Source organism: Melanotaenia boesemani, chromosome 2, assembly GCF_017639745.1.
Source record: "Melanotaenia boesemani isolate fMelBoe1 chromosome 2, fMelBoe1.pri, whole genome shotgun sequence".
Lineage (NCBI taxonomy): Eukaryota > Metazoa > Chordata > Actinopteri > Atheriniformes > Melanotaeniidae > Melanotaenia > Melanotaenia boesemani.
The window spans coordinates 10,163,301-10,183,025 of NC_055683.1; the positions used below are offsets into that span (position 1 = coordinate 10,163,301).

Genomic DNA, 19,725 nt, shown 5'->3' on the forward strand with positions numbered 1-19,725 from the left:
TGTGCTTAAGATTGCTAAAGATGGCTGAAAAGGGCTGAAACATGGTTGTTGAAGAAGCATATATGAAGCCCAAGTCAATAGTTGGAAGGATTTAAAGCTGAAAGTGGTGTTTAAATGTAGTTAAAATGGTGTAAAGTTGAAGTAAAATGTGCTTAAGATGGTTCAACATGGCTGAATATGGGTGAAGTGTGCTTGCTGAGGCATCAACTGAAGTAATCATGAAGCTGATGTCAATAGTTAAAGTATTTAAAGCTTAAACTGAATATTAAAGGCGCTGAACAGGTTGAATGTAGCCCAAATCACTGTAAAAGAGCAGAAACAGAGTTTCAGCAATTCTCAACATGATTGGAAAATGTGCAGAATGGCCACTAGATGGCGGTCTAATCCTGCTTAATGGGCAAAAATGTTTACATGGAGACTTTCAATAAAACTGGCAAGCTGGTGTTTAAATGTAGTTAAAATGGTGTAAAGTTGAAGTAAAGAAACCATAGAAACCATAAACCTGTTGGGCAGTGTGGTTCTGGTACTGCTTGCTCTCCAGGATTTTACTTACCTAGAAAGCTAAAACCTTTACAACATTATAATTTATTATCTGGGGAAGAATCCGTTTTTAATTAAATTGAATTGACTTAGCAATTATCAAATATTAATTTATTTTATAATTATGTATTATTAAGTAATTATTTATTATAAGTGTCCATCATGTTTATCCTGTAATTACTATTATTACTGCAAAATCCAGGTGAAAAGTCCATAATGTGTATCAATAGGACTGAATGAATTAGGTAAAAGGTCATCAGCCTGCTGAAAGCTGCTCACAGCTGTGAGTTGTCATGACGACGGCCCCTGACTTAACTGTCAGGCACACAGACTGAGAAAAGAGCAGAGCAGAACTGCCGAATCACTCTGCGCACCTCCCGAACTCCTCGGTCCTGACCTAAAACCATAACAGTTATGAAAATAATTCTTTCACCGTGAGCGGCAGGAGGGTCTGAGGAACACAGGGATGTAATTTATTTGTCCCTACGTGGAACAGAATTTAAATGGTGGCGATTTAAAAACACATGAAAAAAGCGCTTTCAACCAGAATCCAGCCTCTGATTTGAATGGGAGTCTATGGGGGGAAAAGTAGACTTTTGCTCACTTGGAGAGGCATAGCTCCAAATCTATAAGTCCCAGCTCTGTCATTCTTGGTTCAGCTCGAAGCCAACTTAAATTCCTCCGTTTTGATGTATAATTTATGTCTCTACGATGAAAATTGTAGGAGTTATGAGAATTTGTTTGGAGTAGTGGAACAGGCTGAAAAGTTACAGTGTAACAGAGCGTGAGTGACTTTGGTGAAGATTGTAAAAGTTATGGTTTTTTAAACTTCCATAACTCCAAAACCGTAAAACATATCGGCAAAAGCAGTCATTGGAGGATAGCCCAATCCTTTGTGAGTTGTTTAAAGTTTGAATGGTGTTTCTAGCTGAAAGTATGTGGAAGTAGTAGAGGTTGAAAGAAGGTGAAGTTTTTGGAATGAGCTGAAGTGATTTCCCATTCATGTGTATGGCAAAATGTCATATTTCAAAAATTCATATAAAATACAGTATAACATTGCCACATGCCAAAAGTCATAGCACACATCTCCTGAACGAGCTGGACATTTTGATACCAAAATTGTTGAAATTGGCCAAAACATGTGGCCTGTGAAAAGTGCCGAAAAACGGTGGAATAATAATAATAATAATAATAATAATAATAAAGAGAAACAGGAAAACTATAGTGTGAATGCCTCATGGCATTCACACAACTAGAAAAAGCTGTTATTGCATAACAGCATGTGTGAATGCTGTCATGCTGAATGATTGAAATAAAATGCTGAAAAGTGGCTGAAAAGTGGCTGAAGATGGTTAAAAAAGGCTGAAATATGGTTGTTGAAGAAGTATATATGAAGCTGAAATGAAGAGTTCAACAATTAAAAGCACAAGCAGGTGTTTAAATGTAGTTAAAATGGTGGAAAGTTGAACTGAAATGTGCTGAAATGCTGAAAATATGGCTGAAAAGTGGCTGAAGATGGTTAAAAAAGGCTGAAATGTCTTTGTTGAATAAGTATTTATTAAGCTGAAGTGAAAAGTTGAAGGATTTAAAGGTCAAACTTGAGTTAAAAGGTGCTGAAAGGTTGAACTGAAATGAGCTTAAGATTGCTGAAGATGGCTGAAAAGGGCTGAAATATGGTTGTTGAAGAAGTATATATGAAGCTGAAATGAAGAGTTGAACAATTTAAAGCACAAGCAGGTGTTTAAATTTAGTTAAAAGGGTGGAAAGCTGAACTGAAATGTGCTTAAGACAGTTCAACATGGCTGAAAATGGCTAAAGTCTGCTTCCTTAAGCACCAGCTGAAGTAATCATGAAGCTGAAGTCAATAGTTAAAGGATTTACAGCTGAAAGTGAATATTAAAGGTGCTGAACTGGTTGAATATAGAACAAATGATTGTAAAAGGCAGAAAGAGCTGAAACAGAGCTGAATTGGCAGCATAACCACAGTCCATGTAAGTGAGCAGCAAAGGCCTGAATGAGAGTACAGACAGAGGAGGAGAGACAGAGGAGGACATGTGGCCTGTTGTCATGAGAAGGAGAAGGAGGAGACAGGAGAGGGGGACAGAGAGACATACCTGGACTTATTAGGATGACCAATCCAGGTGAAAAGTCCATCATCTGGATCAATAGGACTGAATGAATTAGGTGAAAGGTCAGCTGCCTGCTCACAGCTGAGAGCAGTCAGTGAGTCGTCATGACAACGGCCCCTCACTTAACTGACAAGCAGAGAGCAGAGCTGCACTGTTCCGATCACTTTGCACACCTCCCGAACAACTTTTGTTTAAGAGAAAACTATGAGCGTTATCCGAATAATTTTTTCACTGTGAGCGCCAGGAGGGTCTGGGGAACGCAGGGTTGTGGTTTATTTTACTGTAATGTGGACAGAATTTAAATGGTGACGAGTTAAAAACACATGAGAAATGCATTTTCCTCTTAGAATCCAGATTTTAATGGAAGTCTATGGGAGCACAAGTAGACTTTTCCTCGCTTGGAGAGGCATAGCTCGAGATCTGTAAATCCCAGCTCTGTCATTCTTGGTTCTCTTCGAAGCCAACTAAAATTCCTCCGTTTTGATGTATAATTTATGTCTCTATGATGAAAGTTGTAGGAGTTATGAGAATTTGTTTGGAGTAGTGGAACAGGCTGAAAGGTTAGAGTGAGGGCTAGAGTGGGAGAGAGTGGAATGAACATTCTAAAAGTTATTGATTTTGAAACTGCCATAAATCAATAATGCTAAAAGATATCAAAAAGTTGAATAGAAGTTTTATAGCCCAATCCCTTGTGAGTTGTTTAAAGTTTGAATGGTGTTTCTAGCTGAAAGTATGCTGAAGTTCTAAGAGCTGAAAGAGCTGTAAGTTTTGAAGGAGTTGAAGGCTGAAGTGCTGAAATCCTATTGATTTCAATGGGAGCTGAAAATCAATAAATGATCAATAACTTGAAAAGTTGAACAGATATCAAAAAGTTGAATAGAAGCAGGAATCTCCTGAACGAGCTGAACGTTTTGATACCAAAATTGTTGAAATCGGCTGAAGCTAGCTCAAGATGTGGAACAACTAAAAACAGCGGAAGAATAATAATAATAATAATAATAATAATAATAAGAATTAAAGCCGCAAGCGGCATCCATCGGGTCCGAGTGGCCTGGACCCCGCCACCCATCTCATACACCTTTTCCTAGCATGGTAGGTAACCTGGTCACATCATATTTAACATGGTAAAACACCCAGCTGAAAATCTGAAATGTTGATATACTTAGTTAGCATTTTTTGCTTGCATGCTAATTCTGCTAGCTAACATGCTATGTTGCCATGACAACAGGTGTTGTAATGCGTTAGGGACCCAACAAGTATGAATCCTGTCAAGTTTGGTGCAGATCCCATCTATTTCTGTGGAAATATGAGCAAACCGTGTTTCATGGCGAGAAGGCTTTTTCCGTCGGTTGCCACGGTTACACGCTTTCTCCTATTAGAAAGATTTGAATAGCGTTTGGTCCCCAACTTGTCATGAACGTTCCCACCAAGTTTGGAGTCGGTCGCCCGAATCCCCTCAGACTAGTTCGTTCAAATGGCAGTGAAATCCAAGATGGCAGGTACACCGTTGCCATGGCAACAGGTGTTCGATTGACTTCTTTGCTGCACTTGGGGTGGGACACGTATGAATGCTGTGAAGTTTGGTGAAGATCCCGTGTATTTCTATGGAGATATGAGCCAACCGTGTTTCATGGCGAGGAGGCTTTTTCGGTCTGTTGCCACGGTTACAGGCTTTTTCCTATTAGAAAGATTTGAATAGCGTTTGTTCCCCAACTTGTCAGGAAGGTTCCCACCAAGTTTGGAGTCAGTCGCACGAATCTCCTCAGACTAGTTCGTTCAAATGGCAGTGAAATCCAAGATGGCGGGCACGCCGTTGTCATGGCACCAGCTGTTCGATTGACTTCTTTGCTGGACTTGGGGTGTCACAAGAATGAATCCTATCAAGTTTGGTGCAGATCCCACGTATTTCTATGGAGATATGAGCAAACCGTGTTTCATGGCGAGAAGGCGGTTTTCCGTCGGTTGCCACGGTAACACGCTTTCTGCTATTAGAAAGATTTGAACAATTTTTGGTCCCCAACTTGTCAGGAAGCTTCCCACCAAGTTTGGAGTCAGTCGCACGAATCCCCTCAGACTAGTTCGTTCAAATACGATGTGTGTAAAGTGCAAAAAATGGCAAAAAAATGGCCGAACACGCCAAGATGGCGGGCGCCCTGTTGCCATGGCGACCGGTGTTACTTTGAGTTTTTTGGTCAACTCGGGGTGGTGCACGTGTGTGCCGAGTTTCGTCTTCCTACGTTGAAGTAGACTTCCGGGGCCCCATTCATGTGGTGATTTTTGGTGACTCTAGGTGGCGCTGTTGAGCCAATTTTGCATTGAAGTGTATGCGGACCTTGTAATATCCGAGTTACGCCGGACGTGACGTCTGTGCCAAGTTTCACAACTTTTCATGGGTGTTTAGGGGGTCAAATTTGGGGTCAAAGCGCTTAGGAGAACGAGAATAATAAACATAGCAGAAACAATAGGGCCCCGCCATACTTTGTATGGCTCGGACCCTAATAAACATAGCAGAAACAATAGGGCCCCGCCATACTTTGTATGGCTCGGACCCTAATGAAAGCCGCAAGCGGCATCCATCGGGTCCGAGCTGCCTGGACCCCGCCACCCGATGTCGCCATGACAACAGGTGGTGTAATGCGTTAAGGACCCAACAAGTATGAATCCTGTCAAGTTTGGTGCAGTTCCCATTTATTCCTGTGGAGATATGAGCAAACCGTGTTTCATGGCGAGAAGGTGTTTTTCCGTGGGTTGCCACGGTAACACGCTTTTTGCTATTAGAAAGATTTGAATAGCGTTTGGTCCCCAACTTGTCAGGAAGGTTCCCAGCAAGTTTGGAGTCAGTGGCACGAATCCCCTCAGACTAGTTCGTTCAAATGGCAGTGAAATCCAAGATGGCGGGCAGTGCGTTGCCATGGCAACAGGTGTTCTATTGACATCAATACTGGACTTGGGTTGTCACAAGTATGAATCCTGGCAAGTTTGGTGCAGATCCCACGTATTCCTATGGAGATATAAGCAAACCGTGTTTCATGGCGAGAAGGCGTTTTTCCATCGGTTGCCATGGTAACACGTTTTCTGCTATTAGAAAGATTTGAATAGCGTTTGGTCCCCAACTTGTCAGGAAGCTTCCCTCTAAGTTTTGAGTCAGTCGCACGAATCCCCTCAGACTAGTTCGTTCAAATACGATGTGTGTAAAGTGGAAAAAATGGCAAAAAAATGGCCGCACACGCCAAGATGGCGGGCACCCCGTTGCCATGGCGACAGGTGTTACATTGAGTTTTTTGGTCAACACGGGGTGGTACACGTGTGTGCCAAGTTTCGTCTTCCTACGTTGAAGTAGACTTCCTGGGCCCCATTCATGTGGTGATTTTTGGTGACTCTAGGTGGCGCTGTTGAGCCAATTTTGCATTGAAGTGTATGCGGACCTTATAATATCCGAGTTACGCCGGACGTGACGTCTGTGCCAAGTTTCACAACTTTTCATGGTTGTTTAGGGGGTCAAATTTGGGGTCAAAGCGCTTAGGAGAACGAGAATAATAAACATAGCAGAAACAATAGGGCCCCGCCATACTTTGTATGGCTCGGACCCTAATAATAAAGAAAAACAGGAAAACTATAGTGTGAATGCTTAACAGCATTCACACAATAATAAGAATAATAAAGAAAAACAGGAAAACTATAGTGTGAATGCTTAACAGCATTCACACAACTAGAAAAAGCTGTTATTGCATAACAGCAAGTGTGAATGCTGTCATGCTGAATGATTGAAATAAAATGCTGAAAAGTGGCTGAAGATGGTTAAAAAAGGCTGCAATGTCTTTGTTGAATAAGTATTTATTAAGCTGAAGTGAAAAGTTGAAGGATTTAAAGCTCAAAGTGGAGTTAAAGGGTGCTGAAAGTCTGAAAGGTTGAACTGAAATGTGCTTAAGATTGCTGAAGATGGTTGAAAAGAGCTGAAACATGGTTGTTGAAGAAGTATATATATGAAGGTGAAATGAAGAGTTCAACAATTTAAAGCACAAATTGCTGTTTAAATGTAGTTAAAATGGTGGAAAGTTGAACTGAAATGTGCTTAAGATTACTGAAGATGGCTGAAAAGGGCTGAAATATGGTTGTTGAAGAAGTATATATGAAGCTTAAGTCAATAGTTGGAAGGATTTAAAGCACAAGCAGGTGTTTAAATGTAGTTAAAAAGGTGGAAAGCTGAACTGAAATGTGCTTAAGATCGCTGAAGATGGCTGAAAAGGGCTGAAATATGGTTGTTGAAGAAGTATATATGAAGCTTAAGTCAGTAGTTGGAAGGATTTAAAGCTCAAACTGGTGTTTAAATGTAGTTAAAATGGTGGAAAGTTTAACTTAAATGTGCTTAAGATAGTTCAACATGGCTGAAAATGGCCGAAGTCTGCTTCCTTAAGCACCAGCTGCAGTAATCATGAAGCTGAAGTAAATAGTTAAAGGATTTACAGCTGAAAGTGAATATTAAAGGTGCTGAACTGGTTGAATGTAGAAGTAATGATTGTAAAAGGCAGAAAGAGCTGAAAAAGAGGTGAATTGGCAGCTTAAACACAGTCCATCATGTAAATGAGCAGCAAAAGACATGATGAGAGGACAGACAGAGGAGGAGAGATAGAGGAGGACATGTGGCCTGTTGTAATGAGATGGACAAGGAGGAGACAGGAGAAGAGGACAGAGGGACATGCCTGGACTCAATAGGAGGCCAAAACCAGGTGAGAAGTCCATGATCTGGATCAATAAAACTGAATGGATTAGGGCAAAGGTCAGCTGGCTCCTAACAGCTGAGAGCAGTCAGTGAGTTGTCATGACGACGGCCCCCACCTCAGCTGATAGGCACACAGAGAAGAGGCCAGAGCTGCACTGTTGTCATCACTCTGCGCACCTCCCGAACAACTGTTCATTAAAAGAAAACTATAAGAGTTATCCAGATAATTTTTTCACCGTGAGCGCCAGGAGGGTCTGGGGAACGCAGGGATGTAATTTATTTTACTGTAATGCGAACAGAATTTAAATGGTGGCGGGTTGAAAACACAGGAGAAATGCACTTTGGGCCCAGAGTCCAGAAGGCCTTTAGAATGGAGTTCAATGGAGGGCGTAGGTAGACTTTAGAGCAGCGTAGCTCAAAATCCGTAGCTCCCAGCTCCATTATCATCCAGGGTTCATTTGTAGCCACGAAGATTTCCTCCGTTTTGATATATAATTTGTGTCTGTACGATAAACGGTGTAGGAGTTATGAGAGTTTGTTTGAGGAGTGAAAAAAGCAGAAAAATCAGAGTGTGAAACAGATATCCAAGTTTTAGTGATTTTTAACCTGGCATATCTCATAAACCATAAAAGATATCAAAATTCTGAATAGAAGATTTATAGCCCAGTCCCTTGTGATCGATTTAAACTTTGAATGGAGTCTCTAGCCCAAAGTATGCAGGAGAAGAAAGGTTTCAAAGGAGACCATGTTTTTGGAGGCTCTGCCAAGATTCCCCATTCATTCCTATGGAGAAATGGTGGGTCGAACAACCCTCGATATCTTAAAAAGTTTAATAGATACAGACAACAGGAGTCATAGCAGACATCTAGAGGCCGAGGTGATCGATTTGATGTATGAACGGAGTCTGTGGCCCAAACGCTGCGAGAGGAGTAGGCGGACGACCGATGTTCACACCCCAGAGAAGAGGGAAAAACAATTCTATCACTAGAAAAAGCTGTTATTGCATAACAGCAAGTGTGAATGCTGTCATGCTGAATGATTGAAATAAAATGCTGAAAAGTGGCTGAAGATGGTTAAAAAAGGCTGAAATGTCTTTGTTGAATAAGTATTTATTAAGCTGAAGTGAAAAGTTGAAGGATTTAAAGCTCAAAGTGGAGTTAAAGGGTGCTGAAAGTCTGAAAGGTTGAACTGAAATGTGCTTAAGATTGCTGAAGATGGTTGAAAAGAGCTGAAACATGGTTGTTGAAGAAGTATATATGAAGGTGAAATGAAGAGTTCAACAATTTAAAGCAGAAATTGCTGTTTAAATGTAGTTAAAATGGTGGAAAGTTGAACTGAAATGTGCTTAAGATTACTGAAGATGGCTGAAAAGGGCTGAAATATGGTTGTTGAAGAAGTATATATGAAGCTTAAGTCAATAGTTGGAAGGATTTAAAGCACAAGCAGGTGTTTAAATGTAGTTAAAAAGGTGGAAAGCTGAACTGAAATGTGCTTAAGATCGCTGAATATGGCTGAAAAGGGCTGAAATATGGTTGTTGAAGAAGTATATATGAAGGTGAAATGAAGAGTTCAACAATTTAAAGCAGAAATTGCTGTTTAAATGTAGTTAAAATGGTGGAAAGTTGAACTGAAATGTGCTTAAGATTACTGAAGATGGCTGAAAAGGGCTGAAATATGGTTGTTGAAGAAGTATATATGAAGCTTAAGTCAATAGTTGGAAGGATTTAAAGCACAAGCAGGTGTTTAAATGTAGTTAAAATGGTGGAAAGCTGAACTGAAATGTGCTTAAGATCGCTGAATATGGCTGAAAAGGGCTGAAATATGGTTGTTGAAGAAGTATATATGAAGCTTAAGTCAGTAGTTGGAAGGATTTAAAGCTCAAACTGGTGTTTAAATGTAGTTAAAATGGTGGAAAGTTTAACTTAAATGTGCTTAAGACAGTTCAACATGGCTGAAAATGGCTGAAGTCTGCTTCCTTAAGCACCAGCTGCAGTAATCATGAAGCTGAAGTAAATAGTTAAAGGATTTACAGCTGAAAGTGAATATTAAAGGTGCTGAACTGGTTGAATGTAGAAGTAATGATTGTAAAAGGCAGAAAGAGCTGAAAAAGAGGTGAATTGGCAGCTGAAACACAGTCCATCATGTAAGTGAGCACCAAAAGACATGATGAGAGGACAGACAGAGGAGGAGAAATGGAGGAGGACATGTGGCCTGTTGTAATGAGATGGACAAGGAGGAGACAGGAGAAGAGGACAGAGGGACATGCCTGGACTCAATAGGAGGCCAAAACCAGGTGAGAAGTCCATGATCTGGATCAATAAAACTGAATGGATTAGGGCAAAGGTCAGCTGGCTCCTAACAGCTGAGAGCAGTCAGTGAGTTGTCATGACGACGGCCCCCACCTCAGCTGATAGGCACACAGAGAAGAGACCAGAGCTGCACTGTTCTCATCACTCTGCGCACCTCCCGAACAACTGTTCATTAAAAGAAAACTATAAGAGTTATCCAGATAATTTTTTCACCGTGAGCGCCAGGAGGGTCTGGGGAACGCAGGGATGTAATTTATTTTACTGTAATGCGAACAGAATTTAAATGGTGATGGGTTAAAAACACAGGAGAAATGCACTTTGGGCCCAGAGTCCAGAAGGCCTTTAGAATGGAGTTCAATGGAGGGCGTAGGTCGACTTTAGAGCAGCGTAGCTCCAAATCCGTAGCTCCCAGCTCCATTATCATCCAGGGTTCATTTGTAGCCAAGAAGATTTCCTCCGTTTTGATATATAATTTGTGTCTGTACGATAAACGGTGTAGGAGTTATGAGAGTTTGTTTGAGGAGTGAAAAAAGCTGAAAAATCAGAGTGTGAAACAGATATCCAAGTTTTAGTGATTTTTAACCTGGCATATCTCATAAACCAGAAAAGATATCAAAATTCTGAATAGAAGATTTATAGCCCAGTCCCTTGTGATCGATTTAAACTTTGAATGGAGTCTCTAGCCAAAAGTATGCGGGAGAAGAAAGGTTTCAAAGGAGACCATGTTTTAGGAGGCTTTGCCAAGATTCCCCATTCATTCCTATGGAGAAATGGTGGGTCGAACAACCCTCGATATCTTAAAAAGTTTAATAGATACAGACAACAGGAGTCATAGCAGACATCTACAGGCCGAGCCGATCGATTTGATGTATGAACGGAGTCTGTGGGCCGAACGCTGCGAGAGGAGTAGGCGGACGACCGATGTTCACACCCCAGAGAAGAGGGAAAAACAATTCTATCACTAGAAAAAGCTGTTATTGCATAACAGCATGTGTGAATGCTGTCATGCTGAATGATTGGAATAAAATGCTGAAAAGATGGCTGAAGATAGTGAAAGATAGCTGAAATGTGACTTTTGAAAAGTATTTATTAAGCTGAAATTAATTGTTTAAGTATTTATAGCTCAAACTGGAATTTAAAAGTGCTGAAAGGTTGAAAGGTTGAAGTGCAAAAACTGCCGCTGTCCATGGTGCTGTCAGGAGGTGTGTGAACGCTCACAACAGACAAACAGTGCTGCTGTCCATGGTGCTGAAGGAAACAGAACATATCGGACAGACCGAGTGCTGAAATGTGGTTGTTAAAGATTGTTTGGATATATTTCAAATGAAGTTATACTTGAACTATATGATTCTCAGTTTTAAGGGTCTGAAGTGGTGAAAAGTGGAATAAATCATTGTAAAAAGCAAAAGAAAAGCTGACACTGGTGAGAAAATATGATGAAACGATGAAAAGTTTAACTTAAATGTGCTTAATATAGTTGAAGAGGTTTGAAGACAAGTGCAATCTGCTAGTTGACAAAGTATTTATGCAGCTGAAGTTAACACTATTAGTCTTTAAAGCTCAAAACCTGAAACCTTCTGCTGAAGTCTTAGCACAAGTAGTAATTAAGTTTAATTCAATAGGAGAATAATCTCAAACTCAGTCTGACAATATTCAAAATGTGCATTTTTATTATTCTTTCTACAAAGCAGATCAGTGGAGTTTTTATAAGTAGAAGTTAGACACTTTTAATCAAGGAAGCCAGAGATTACATTGAAACTCAATAACATGTAAATGTAGTAACATGAATGACAATTTGAAAAATAAATGTGGCAGAAATTAATTTTATAACAATGGAACAAATTAGACTTTTTAGATTAACCAGAGTTTGATAACATTTCAGATTGAATAAATATAACACATCAAAGTAATATCACTATTAGAAAAAAAATAGCCATTTTAACAAAGAAAGCAGAACATCTGCAATTACAGCACAGATTTTAAACATTTTCTCCAAGAAAATGTGGCAATATCCAAAGCAAATATACTTTATATTAACATCATGACTGAAACATTCACAAGTACAATACAGTTTAACAGATATATTAAAAAATGTAAATAAAATAGTAGGAGAATCTAACTAAACAAAACAAACAAACAAAAAGAAAAAGGAGAATTCTCCACCCTAAAGAAAGCACTGGCTTTGTTTGATAAACGTAATCATATTAAATGCCAGCAATTATATGGAATAAAACATTGGAAAATCAAAAAGCTATTAATAGCACACACTCAAACAAACATCACCCTTTGTCGGGCATTAATAGTAATAAAAAAAATACATATCACAGTTTAAATGGATATGTGGAGCCACATCCCATCAGACTTTTCTTTTGTGCTTCGATGTGGGTACACACAGTCTTTCATAGACCCAGCCCCAGTGCAGATAATGATATTATTAGTGAAATCTATGAACACATAACCTGAGTTACCCCAGGTTGAACGTAAAACTACAAGACGACTCACATCTCTGGATGTGGCCTGTGTGACCTCCTCAGTAGTTGTGGGCATTTCAGAAGTACTTTGAACACCCTGAGGATCATTGTCAATATATTTGGTCACATTATATTCTTTATATGATGTTTGTCTCTAACTGGGGTCTATATTAGTCCAGGTTAAGTGTATATATGTGTTTTCTACCTACATACCAGCAGATACCCCACACTTGAGCAGGACTCACACAAACATGTTCCAGGCTTTGCTAGCTTGGCCGTCTCTTCAGCTTCAACACTGTGATGCTGTGGTGGTTAACTGAATTGTGGACCTGCTGTTAGCTGCATTTGCAGTCTTTATGGTGGAAAATGCCAAGTTTTGAAATGGCATTGCAATGTCCTATTTCATTTAGGCAATTTATTATTGTTAAGGCCTAAATATTAGGCACAGACAGCATCCAAAGATTAACATATGTATGTGTGAGTCCCGCTGGATGCTTTCTACAAATAATCAGTATAATTACTGTACTGTAATAATCATTTGTAATGATAATTATAAACATATCTATTATTCTTATAATATACAATAATAGCAACTGACATAAAATACTGTAAATATGTATATACACATACACATACAGACACATATATATGTAAATATATACATCTTATATATTCCATATGATTATATGGAATATGGACAATTGTTCACACCCCAACACACTCTGAAGATAAACAGAGTGTCTTCGGGTGGGTGGGCAGTCAAAGGAACCAAAGAGAAGGCTAACAGAACAAAGAAAACTAAAACCTTTACAACATTATAATTTATTATCAGGGGAATAATCTGTTTTTAATTTAATAGAATTCACTTGGCAAATATTAACTTTTAATTTATGTTATAAATATGCTTTATTAAATAATTATTTGATTATAATTGGCAGTTATTGTGATTCTTTCATTACTATTATTACTACTATAAATAATATGAAACTATACTATAACATTTAGTCTTTACAAAGACTGGTGGTGTAAGCTGAGTTCAGTTCTGTTTTTACATTGGTGGTTGTCCAGTGTGTTGGTGCAGACTAGACAGTCTGAGAACATGTTGTCACAGTGGAGATGTACGGTGTGATCACCATGTTATAAATATGCTTTATTAAATAATTATTTTATTATAATTGGCAGTTATTGTGATTCTTTCATTACTATTATTACTGCAAAACTAATTCTTTAACTATAAATAATATGGAACTATACTATAAAATATAATCTTTACAAAGATGGATGGTGTGAGCTGAGTTCAGTTTTGTTTTGGTGGTGGTCCAGTGTGGTGGTGCAGACTAGACAGTCTGAGAACATGTTGTCACAGTGGAGATGTACGGTGTGTTCACCATGTGATGTTTCCTTTTCCAGAGGCTGATCATCTGCTGCCTCCATGGACCAGTTCAGTCTCTGCTGCACAAAGGAAGGTTGAGTCTTACTGAGAAGGCCTTTTGCTACACAAATGAGAGGAAGTTAGTCCAGAAACGTTGAATGGTCCTCAGCAACGTTTCCCTGCAGCAACATGACTGGTCTCTGACTCAAGAGTCAGCACAGGTTACTCTTTTTAAGAGCTGGTGTCATGCAGGCATGAACATGGAACTGGTCCTGAGGAAAAGAAATGGATAAACACATTTTGGTATTAACTCAATTCATCTAAGACCACCAGCTGAAAGCCTGCATAGCACATGATAAATATATACCTTAAATGTGCTGCAGGTCCAGTCTTGTCCTGGCCAGTGCAGTTTCACACCCAGATGTTTTGGGAGTATTGATGACAGTATTGATGATCAGGATCGATGGTGAAGAGAAAGACTCACAGCAGAGGAAGAGCTGATAAACACAAAGCAAATGGTCTTAGACGCTGTAATCTGCAACATGGATGAATATATATAAATTACAATAATAATGAATAATTTCATTACCTTTTCTTCTACTGTGAGGAACCCAGGTCACTGGCAGGAGGAGGAGGAGTCTCGTAGTTCCGTAAAGTCTTGCTTCCTCTGTTGTTGGTGTGCAGCATGGCAGCATGATGTCAATGATCTTTCTCAGGCCCAGTCAGGTGGTCAGGTGAAGCTTCAGAGGTGACATTTCATCACCTACTTGAAGAAAAACTGGGATGGCAGCATGTAGAAGACTTCTCTGTGTGGTCCAGCAGTGGTGTCTCTTGTTTGCACCAATAGTTCATGAAGATGATGTAGAAGTGTGATGGTGTAGATCTTCTGCAGATGGTTGTGCTGGATGAAGTTGTCACAGAGGACACAGGAGAACACGTCTCCTGTCTGGAGTACACACGTCTAAAAAAGAAACTTCTAAACAAAAACATCTTTTCTGCCGGTAAAAACATCCTCGTGTAAAAGATTTGGCCATTCAGCTCAAAGTACACACAGATAGTGCAGTGAAACTGTGAATAGCTGAATAAATCAGTGATGGTTCCTTTGACTGCCCACCCCACCCCCAACCCACCATGCCCTGCACCCTGTGGGTATCAGCTGGTATATCAATACACCAGAAAGCTCATGCTTTCTGGTGTATTGATGTAGTTATTTTGAACAGCTTTAGTCCAGCTGCTGGATGTATACAAACCAGCAGCTGTACTGCATGGTAAGCCTTCTGGATGCTGCAAACAGTTGCTGGTATGTCCAAAACCAGCAACTGTGCTGCAGTTGCTGCAGTACAGCTGCTTACCATGAGGTGCAGCGGCTGGTTTGTACAAAACCGGCCGCTGCACTGCATGGGAATTCTTCTGCATCCAGAAGGCTTACCATGTTTGGCCTGTGCATTTACCAACCCAAACCCAACCCACCCAGGTAAATGCACAGGCCAAAAATCTATTTCCATAATTATTTTCTACCATTAATTCTCTATCCATAAAAGTTCTGTACCATTAATTCTCTATCCATAAAAATTCTGTATCATTATTTCTGTTTCCATAAATATTCTGTATCATTATTTCTGTTTCTATAAATATTCAGTATAATTATTTCTGTTCCCATAATTTCTCTGTACCATGATTTATATATTCAATTTTTGCACACTTGTCACTGATCTGTACACCAAAATACAAAGTAAAGTGTTTTCAAATGAACGTCCTCTTTAAAACTCACCAGACATGTTCATGGTTCACTGGTGGAAACGATGCAGAACACCGGGTTATGGTAGCTCCAGTACGTCCTCATCACACCAGAATGGAGACACTGCTGACGCTGGGATATAAATACAAGATCTAGTAGTGTGTTCTTGTCTGTGGTGGCAGATGTGATCAGCTGTGTATAACCTTTAGACTGGAACAGCTCCAAAATGGGCTTGGGAGAAGTGGGTACCTGATTCTCATTGAAGTCGCCGCAAACAATTACAGGGTGACAGTCCACCGTCTCCAGTGCATCCAGAAGGCTTACCATGTTTTCCAGGAAGCGCCTCAAACTGTAGCTGGGGGGTCTGTATACCGCTGCGATCAGTGCCTGGACTGGAGCCTCAACCTTCAGAACTACAAACTCAAGATCAGTCACATTATGCAAATACTGTTTTTCATGCACCTGAATGTGGTTTCGCACATAAACAGCAACTCCACCGCCACATCTGCTGGCCATCTGAGGAACGTTTGTGTACGACACGTGTCTGTTACGCTTGTACAAGGTGAATCCATCCAGCTGAAGACTGTCTGCAACAAAGGAGCCCTGCAGGTGAGATTCGGTTAGACACAGTACATCAGCCAGACACAGTTCATGATGTCTCTTGATGTCATCGATGTGAGATGGCAGTCCCTCTGTGTTGTGATGGACGACGGTCAGAGTGTCAGGCCTGTTAACTGTTTCTCTCAGAGGAAGAAGAGGCATCATGTCATCCACACTGGCTTGTCTCATGGTCTGGATGGCTGTAGTAACTTCAGGGTTGGCGTAGATTTTCTTCTCATCCAAGTCCAACAGATACAGTCCGCTGAGAGAAGTCACCCTGCTTAGAGCCACATAAGCCATGCCTGCTTCAAAGATCTTCTTCAAGGAAACTACAGCTGCATGTGTTGTTAAGCCTTGAGTTTTATGCACGGTACAAGAAAAGGCCAGCTTTACGGGGAACTGTCTACGTACCACTCCTTTCTGTTTCACAGTATCCTCTGCTCTCTCCACGTAAACCAGATCGTCAGATCCTGCAGGTCCACTACGTCTTCCAGCTGTTTGACTGTCCATTCTCAGCCCAAGCTTTGTGATGCGTTGATCCGTCTCAGAAGTAATCACCTTCATCAGAGTACCAAAGGCACCATTCACCAATCCTTTCTGTATGTCGATGTTTCTGGTGAGCATGACACGAGCTCCTTCCGCAAGTTTCAGGGTGTCAGGTAAATCATTGCGTCCTCCTTTGCTGGGTTTGTCTTGCCGTGTCATTCTTTCTGATCGAGAATCTTTCTGGAAGTCGTCTGCATCAATAGTGATGATGTCAGAAAATAACCGAGACAGCGTTGCTGAGTTGTGATCTTCAACCAACTTATTTGTGGGGAAAATGTGCAGAACATTGGTGGAACAAAGTTCTGGTTTAGTGATGGCTTGTGTCAGCAATTCTCTGTCAGACTCAGACAGTTCCTCATCTTTCTCCTTCACTCGAATTCTGTTCAGCATTTCTGCAAAGGCAACATCATCTTTCTGACGCATGATCTCAGTCAGGGTGATCATCTGAAAATGTTCCTGCCATAGGTCAATCTCAGATGGGTCGTGCACACAGAGAGGTTTAGACTGTCGTACTGGTGGCAGCTGATAAAAATCTCCAACAGCTAGGACCGACATTCCTCCAAAAGGTCTGTTATTACCCTTGATCTGTTTCAGTCTGGCATCCACATAAGCAAAAAGCTGCTTGGAAACCATAGAAATCTCATCAATGATAATGATCTCAGCATTGTACAGTTCAGCTCTGACTTCATCCAGTTTATTGCCAAGTCCTTGAATGGGAGGTTTTAAACTGCGAGGCAAGCGAAGGAGAGAATGCAATGTCGTTCCACCAATCCCGAAAGCTGCAGTTCCCGTAAATGCAGTGAGAAAAACAGTAGGGCTCGATATGTCGGCTTCCTCTGCATGTCTCCGTAGTCTGCTCAGTATCTTTGATGCTTCTGAGTGAATGCATTTGATAAGATGAGACTTTCCTGTTCCTGCACCACCGTTGACATAAAAGAAAAATGGCTCTTGATTGACAGAACAGACACGTTTGATGCACCAGTTCCTGATTGCATAGAACACACAGGCCTGCTTCTGGTTCAGGTTCTGATACATTTGTCGGAGAACAGTTGGATCAATGGCAGGGGCTTCTCTGATTGCACGGAGTTCTGTTGCAGCATCTGACTGAGGACAAAGGTCAGGAACATTTTCCTGCTCATTTTCATTGATTAGCTCTCTTACCAGCAGGTCCTCATCACAATCCAACCTCACAACTTCAGATTCTGGAGCAAGATTACACCATTCATCAATCACAACGTTTCTGTTCTCCTCAAACTCCTCCAGTGCTTCTTCAATGGCCTCACTGTGTTTCTCGTACTTGTCTCTGTTGTGTTTGACAATGTTCTTCACATAGACAGAATGGTTTGATCCGGGTAGCACGACCCATCCAGAAGAGTAAAAAGACTGATATGTAGGAAAGTTTCTCTTTAGTTCCTGCTCTGATCTGTGGGGAAGGTACAGTCTCAGTAATCTCTCATGAAATTCTTCAGGATGCTTTTCCTTTGAACAGTGGTAATATCTGATGATAGCAGGTTTATCATTTTTACGCTGTTGAACATATCCTAGTCCATTGAGCAGAGGAAAGACATCGTCCTTTTTAGCATTTTCACTCTTGACAAACCTGCAGTTAGCAGCAAAATCAGCCAAACACATCTCCTCATACTCTGGTCTCTCTGGTCTGGCTTTATACTTGTCATTCAAACTTGTCATCCAGACGTCACAAGATTCTGGTGGCAGTTCCTCCAAGAATGCTATGGAACGACTCATTTTACAGCAGTTTTCTTCTGTGGGAACAAAAATTGTGCTTCGTGAAGATTTTTTCATTTTTATTCCACATGCACGAGTCACACACTCCTGAGCACTGACTTCTCTTTTCTTTGAGTAAGCTTGCATGACGGCTCGCATCTCATCACACTCATTGACATGATCTCTGTCTGCGTTCTGTAACATATCTGTCAAGTAGTTTGAAAGATTTGTCTCCTGTTTTGTAATATATTTACAGAGATACTCCACACAGGAATAAGCATTGACAATGTATGAAACATCGATGTTAGCGTCCCAGGCTTTCAGCAGATGTGGGTTGTAACCATTAATCCAGCAGTCTTTGGGATCACGTTTCAGGTGGACGGCAATCTTTTTGTTCATCAAATGAAGACATCCTTCATATTCTTGCAGCGTCAGGTTGCAACGAACCAGGATCTGTTGTAAAGTCAAGGAAGCAATTTCAGGTTCATTAAGCAGGTCCATGAGAGGTTTCAGTTTCTCTTTGGCAGCGTTAATGTCTCCTTCTTCATCAGGTCTCACAATCATGGTTTTTCTGCAGGGCGGCTTTGGAAAACCAAACCGACAACCAGAGTTTACACTCTTGAAACAGGTTCTTGTGTGGTTCCTACTGTGTTTCTGGAGCTCACTCACTTTCCTGTACAGTTCAGGTTGTGTGTCTGGGTCAGGCAACTGGGCTGAGATGTATTTGTCAATGAAATCACAGATAGTCTGATCGTCATTCACATCAAGTTCTACAGCATTTTTTACCCAAACGAGACCATGTATGTGTGGACTTCCTCTGTGTTGGAACTCTAGTCTGTAGAAAAAATCGATAATTTCTCCCAGAGGTTGTGAAGGAGAGAGAAGCAGGTCTCTGAACAGTGCTTCAATGCGCTTATCAAACATACGCATGGACGTGACAGGGTTGGATCTGAGAATTTCACTTTTTTCTGACCAGTTTAGAGCTTCAAAATCTACGTGTTCACCTTGCTGTCTCTTTATAGCTGTTATCACTTCAGGCCATCTGAATTCAGCAGCTGAAAAAGTCAGAAAGAACGTAGGAGTTCCCAACTGTCTGATCATGGCAAAAAGATCTTTGGAGGTTCTTTCCCAGTATGCAGGAGTTCCTCTTAGTGGGATCATGAATCTGACTGCATCTTTATTTCTCACCAGCTTCTGAACTTCTGTTCTGTCCTGTAACATGGCTGAGTTTATTTCTCTTCCATCTCTGGTTTTTGTCTTTCCTTTTCTTAACTGTACCATCATGCTGGAATTGGCCAAATGAATTTCAGTGACAAACTGTGCAAAGAACAGATAATTAGGATCTCTAGCAAACCGCTCATCAATGTGGAAAAGTCTGGACTTGAAATATCCACTAGGTGTGACATATGTTTCTCGAGCTTCATCTATGGTGTTCTGACCCGTAGGAAATTGGCAGGGAAACGCTATGGCTTCAAGTTTAGGTGTTTTGAAAAAGCTGATCGGATCATTTCTTTCTGCTGGAGCAACACAGTAGATGCTATCGGTGTAACCGAGAATCTCATCTGATATGTCAAC

At 40.6% G+C, this 19,725-nt stretch overlaps 1 protein-coding gene and 2 long non-coding RNA genes across 3 annotated transcripts; 1 reads left to right on the forward strand and 2 right to left on the reverse strand.

Moving 5' to 3' along the window:
• The first annotated feature begins 110 nt into the window (after positions 1 to 110).
• On the forward strand, positions 111 to 9,519 carry LOC121655495. Its single transcript, XR_006013222.1, has 3 exons — positions 111 to 304; positions 2,144 to 2,150; positions 9,481 to 9,519. It is a non-coding gene; the product is annotated as an uncharacterized LOC121655495 (long non-coding RNA).
• Positions 9,520 to 13,680: 4,161 nt separating this feature from the next.
• Positions 13,681 to 15,256, reverse strand: LOC121655244. The gene is made up of 3 exons (XR_006013112.1): positions 14,131 to 15,256; positions 13,909 to 14,038; positions 13,681 to 13,813 (listed from the first exon to the last, which is right to left on the reverse strand). It is a non-coding gene; the product is annotated as an uncharacterized LOC121655244 (long non-coding RNA).
• An 836-nt stretch (positions 15,257 to 16,092) lies between these two features.
• On the reverse strand, positions 16,093 to 17,392 carry LOC121654530 (ATP-dependent DNA helicase PIF1-like). Its single transcript, XM_042008724.1, has 2 exons — positions 16,291 to 17,392; positions 16,093 to 16,156 (listed from the first exon to the last, which is right to left on the reverse strand). The coding sequence occupies exons 1-2, from the start codon at positions 17,056 to 17,058 to the stop codon at positions 16,115 to 16,117; spliced, it is 810 nt and encodes a 269-aa protein (XP_041864658.1). The 5' UTR covers positions 17,059 to 17,392; the 3' UTR covers positions 16,093 to 16,114.
• Positions 17,393 to 19,725: the final 2,333 nt, after the last annotated feature.

Excerpts from the sequence above, each read along its gene's own strand:
- LOC121654530 (XM_042008724.1), bottom strand. The coding sequence starts at position 17,058 with ATGGTTTCCAAGCAGCTTTTTGCTTATGTGGATGCCAGACTGAAACAG. Across the intron at positions 16,157-16,290 it reads CTGTGAAACAGAAAGGAGTG|GGTGACTTCTCTCAGCGGAC; the intron begins GTACGTAGACAG and ends GGCTCTAAGCAG.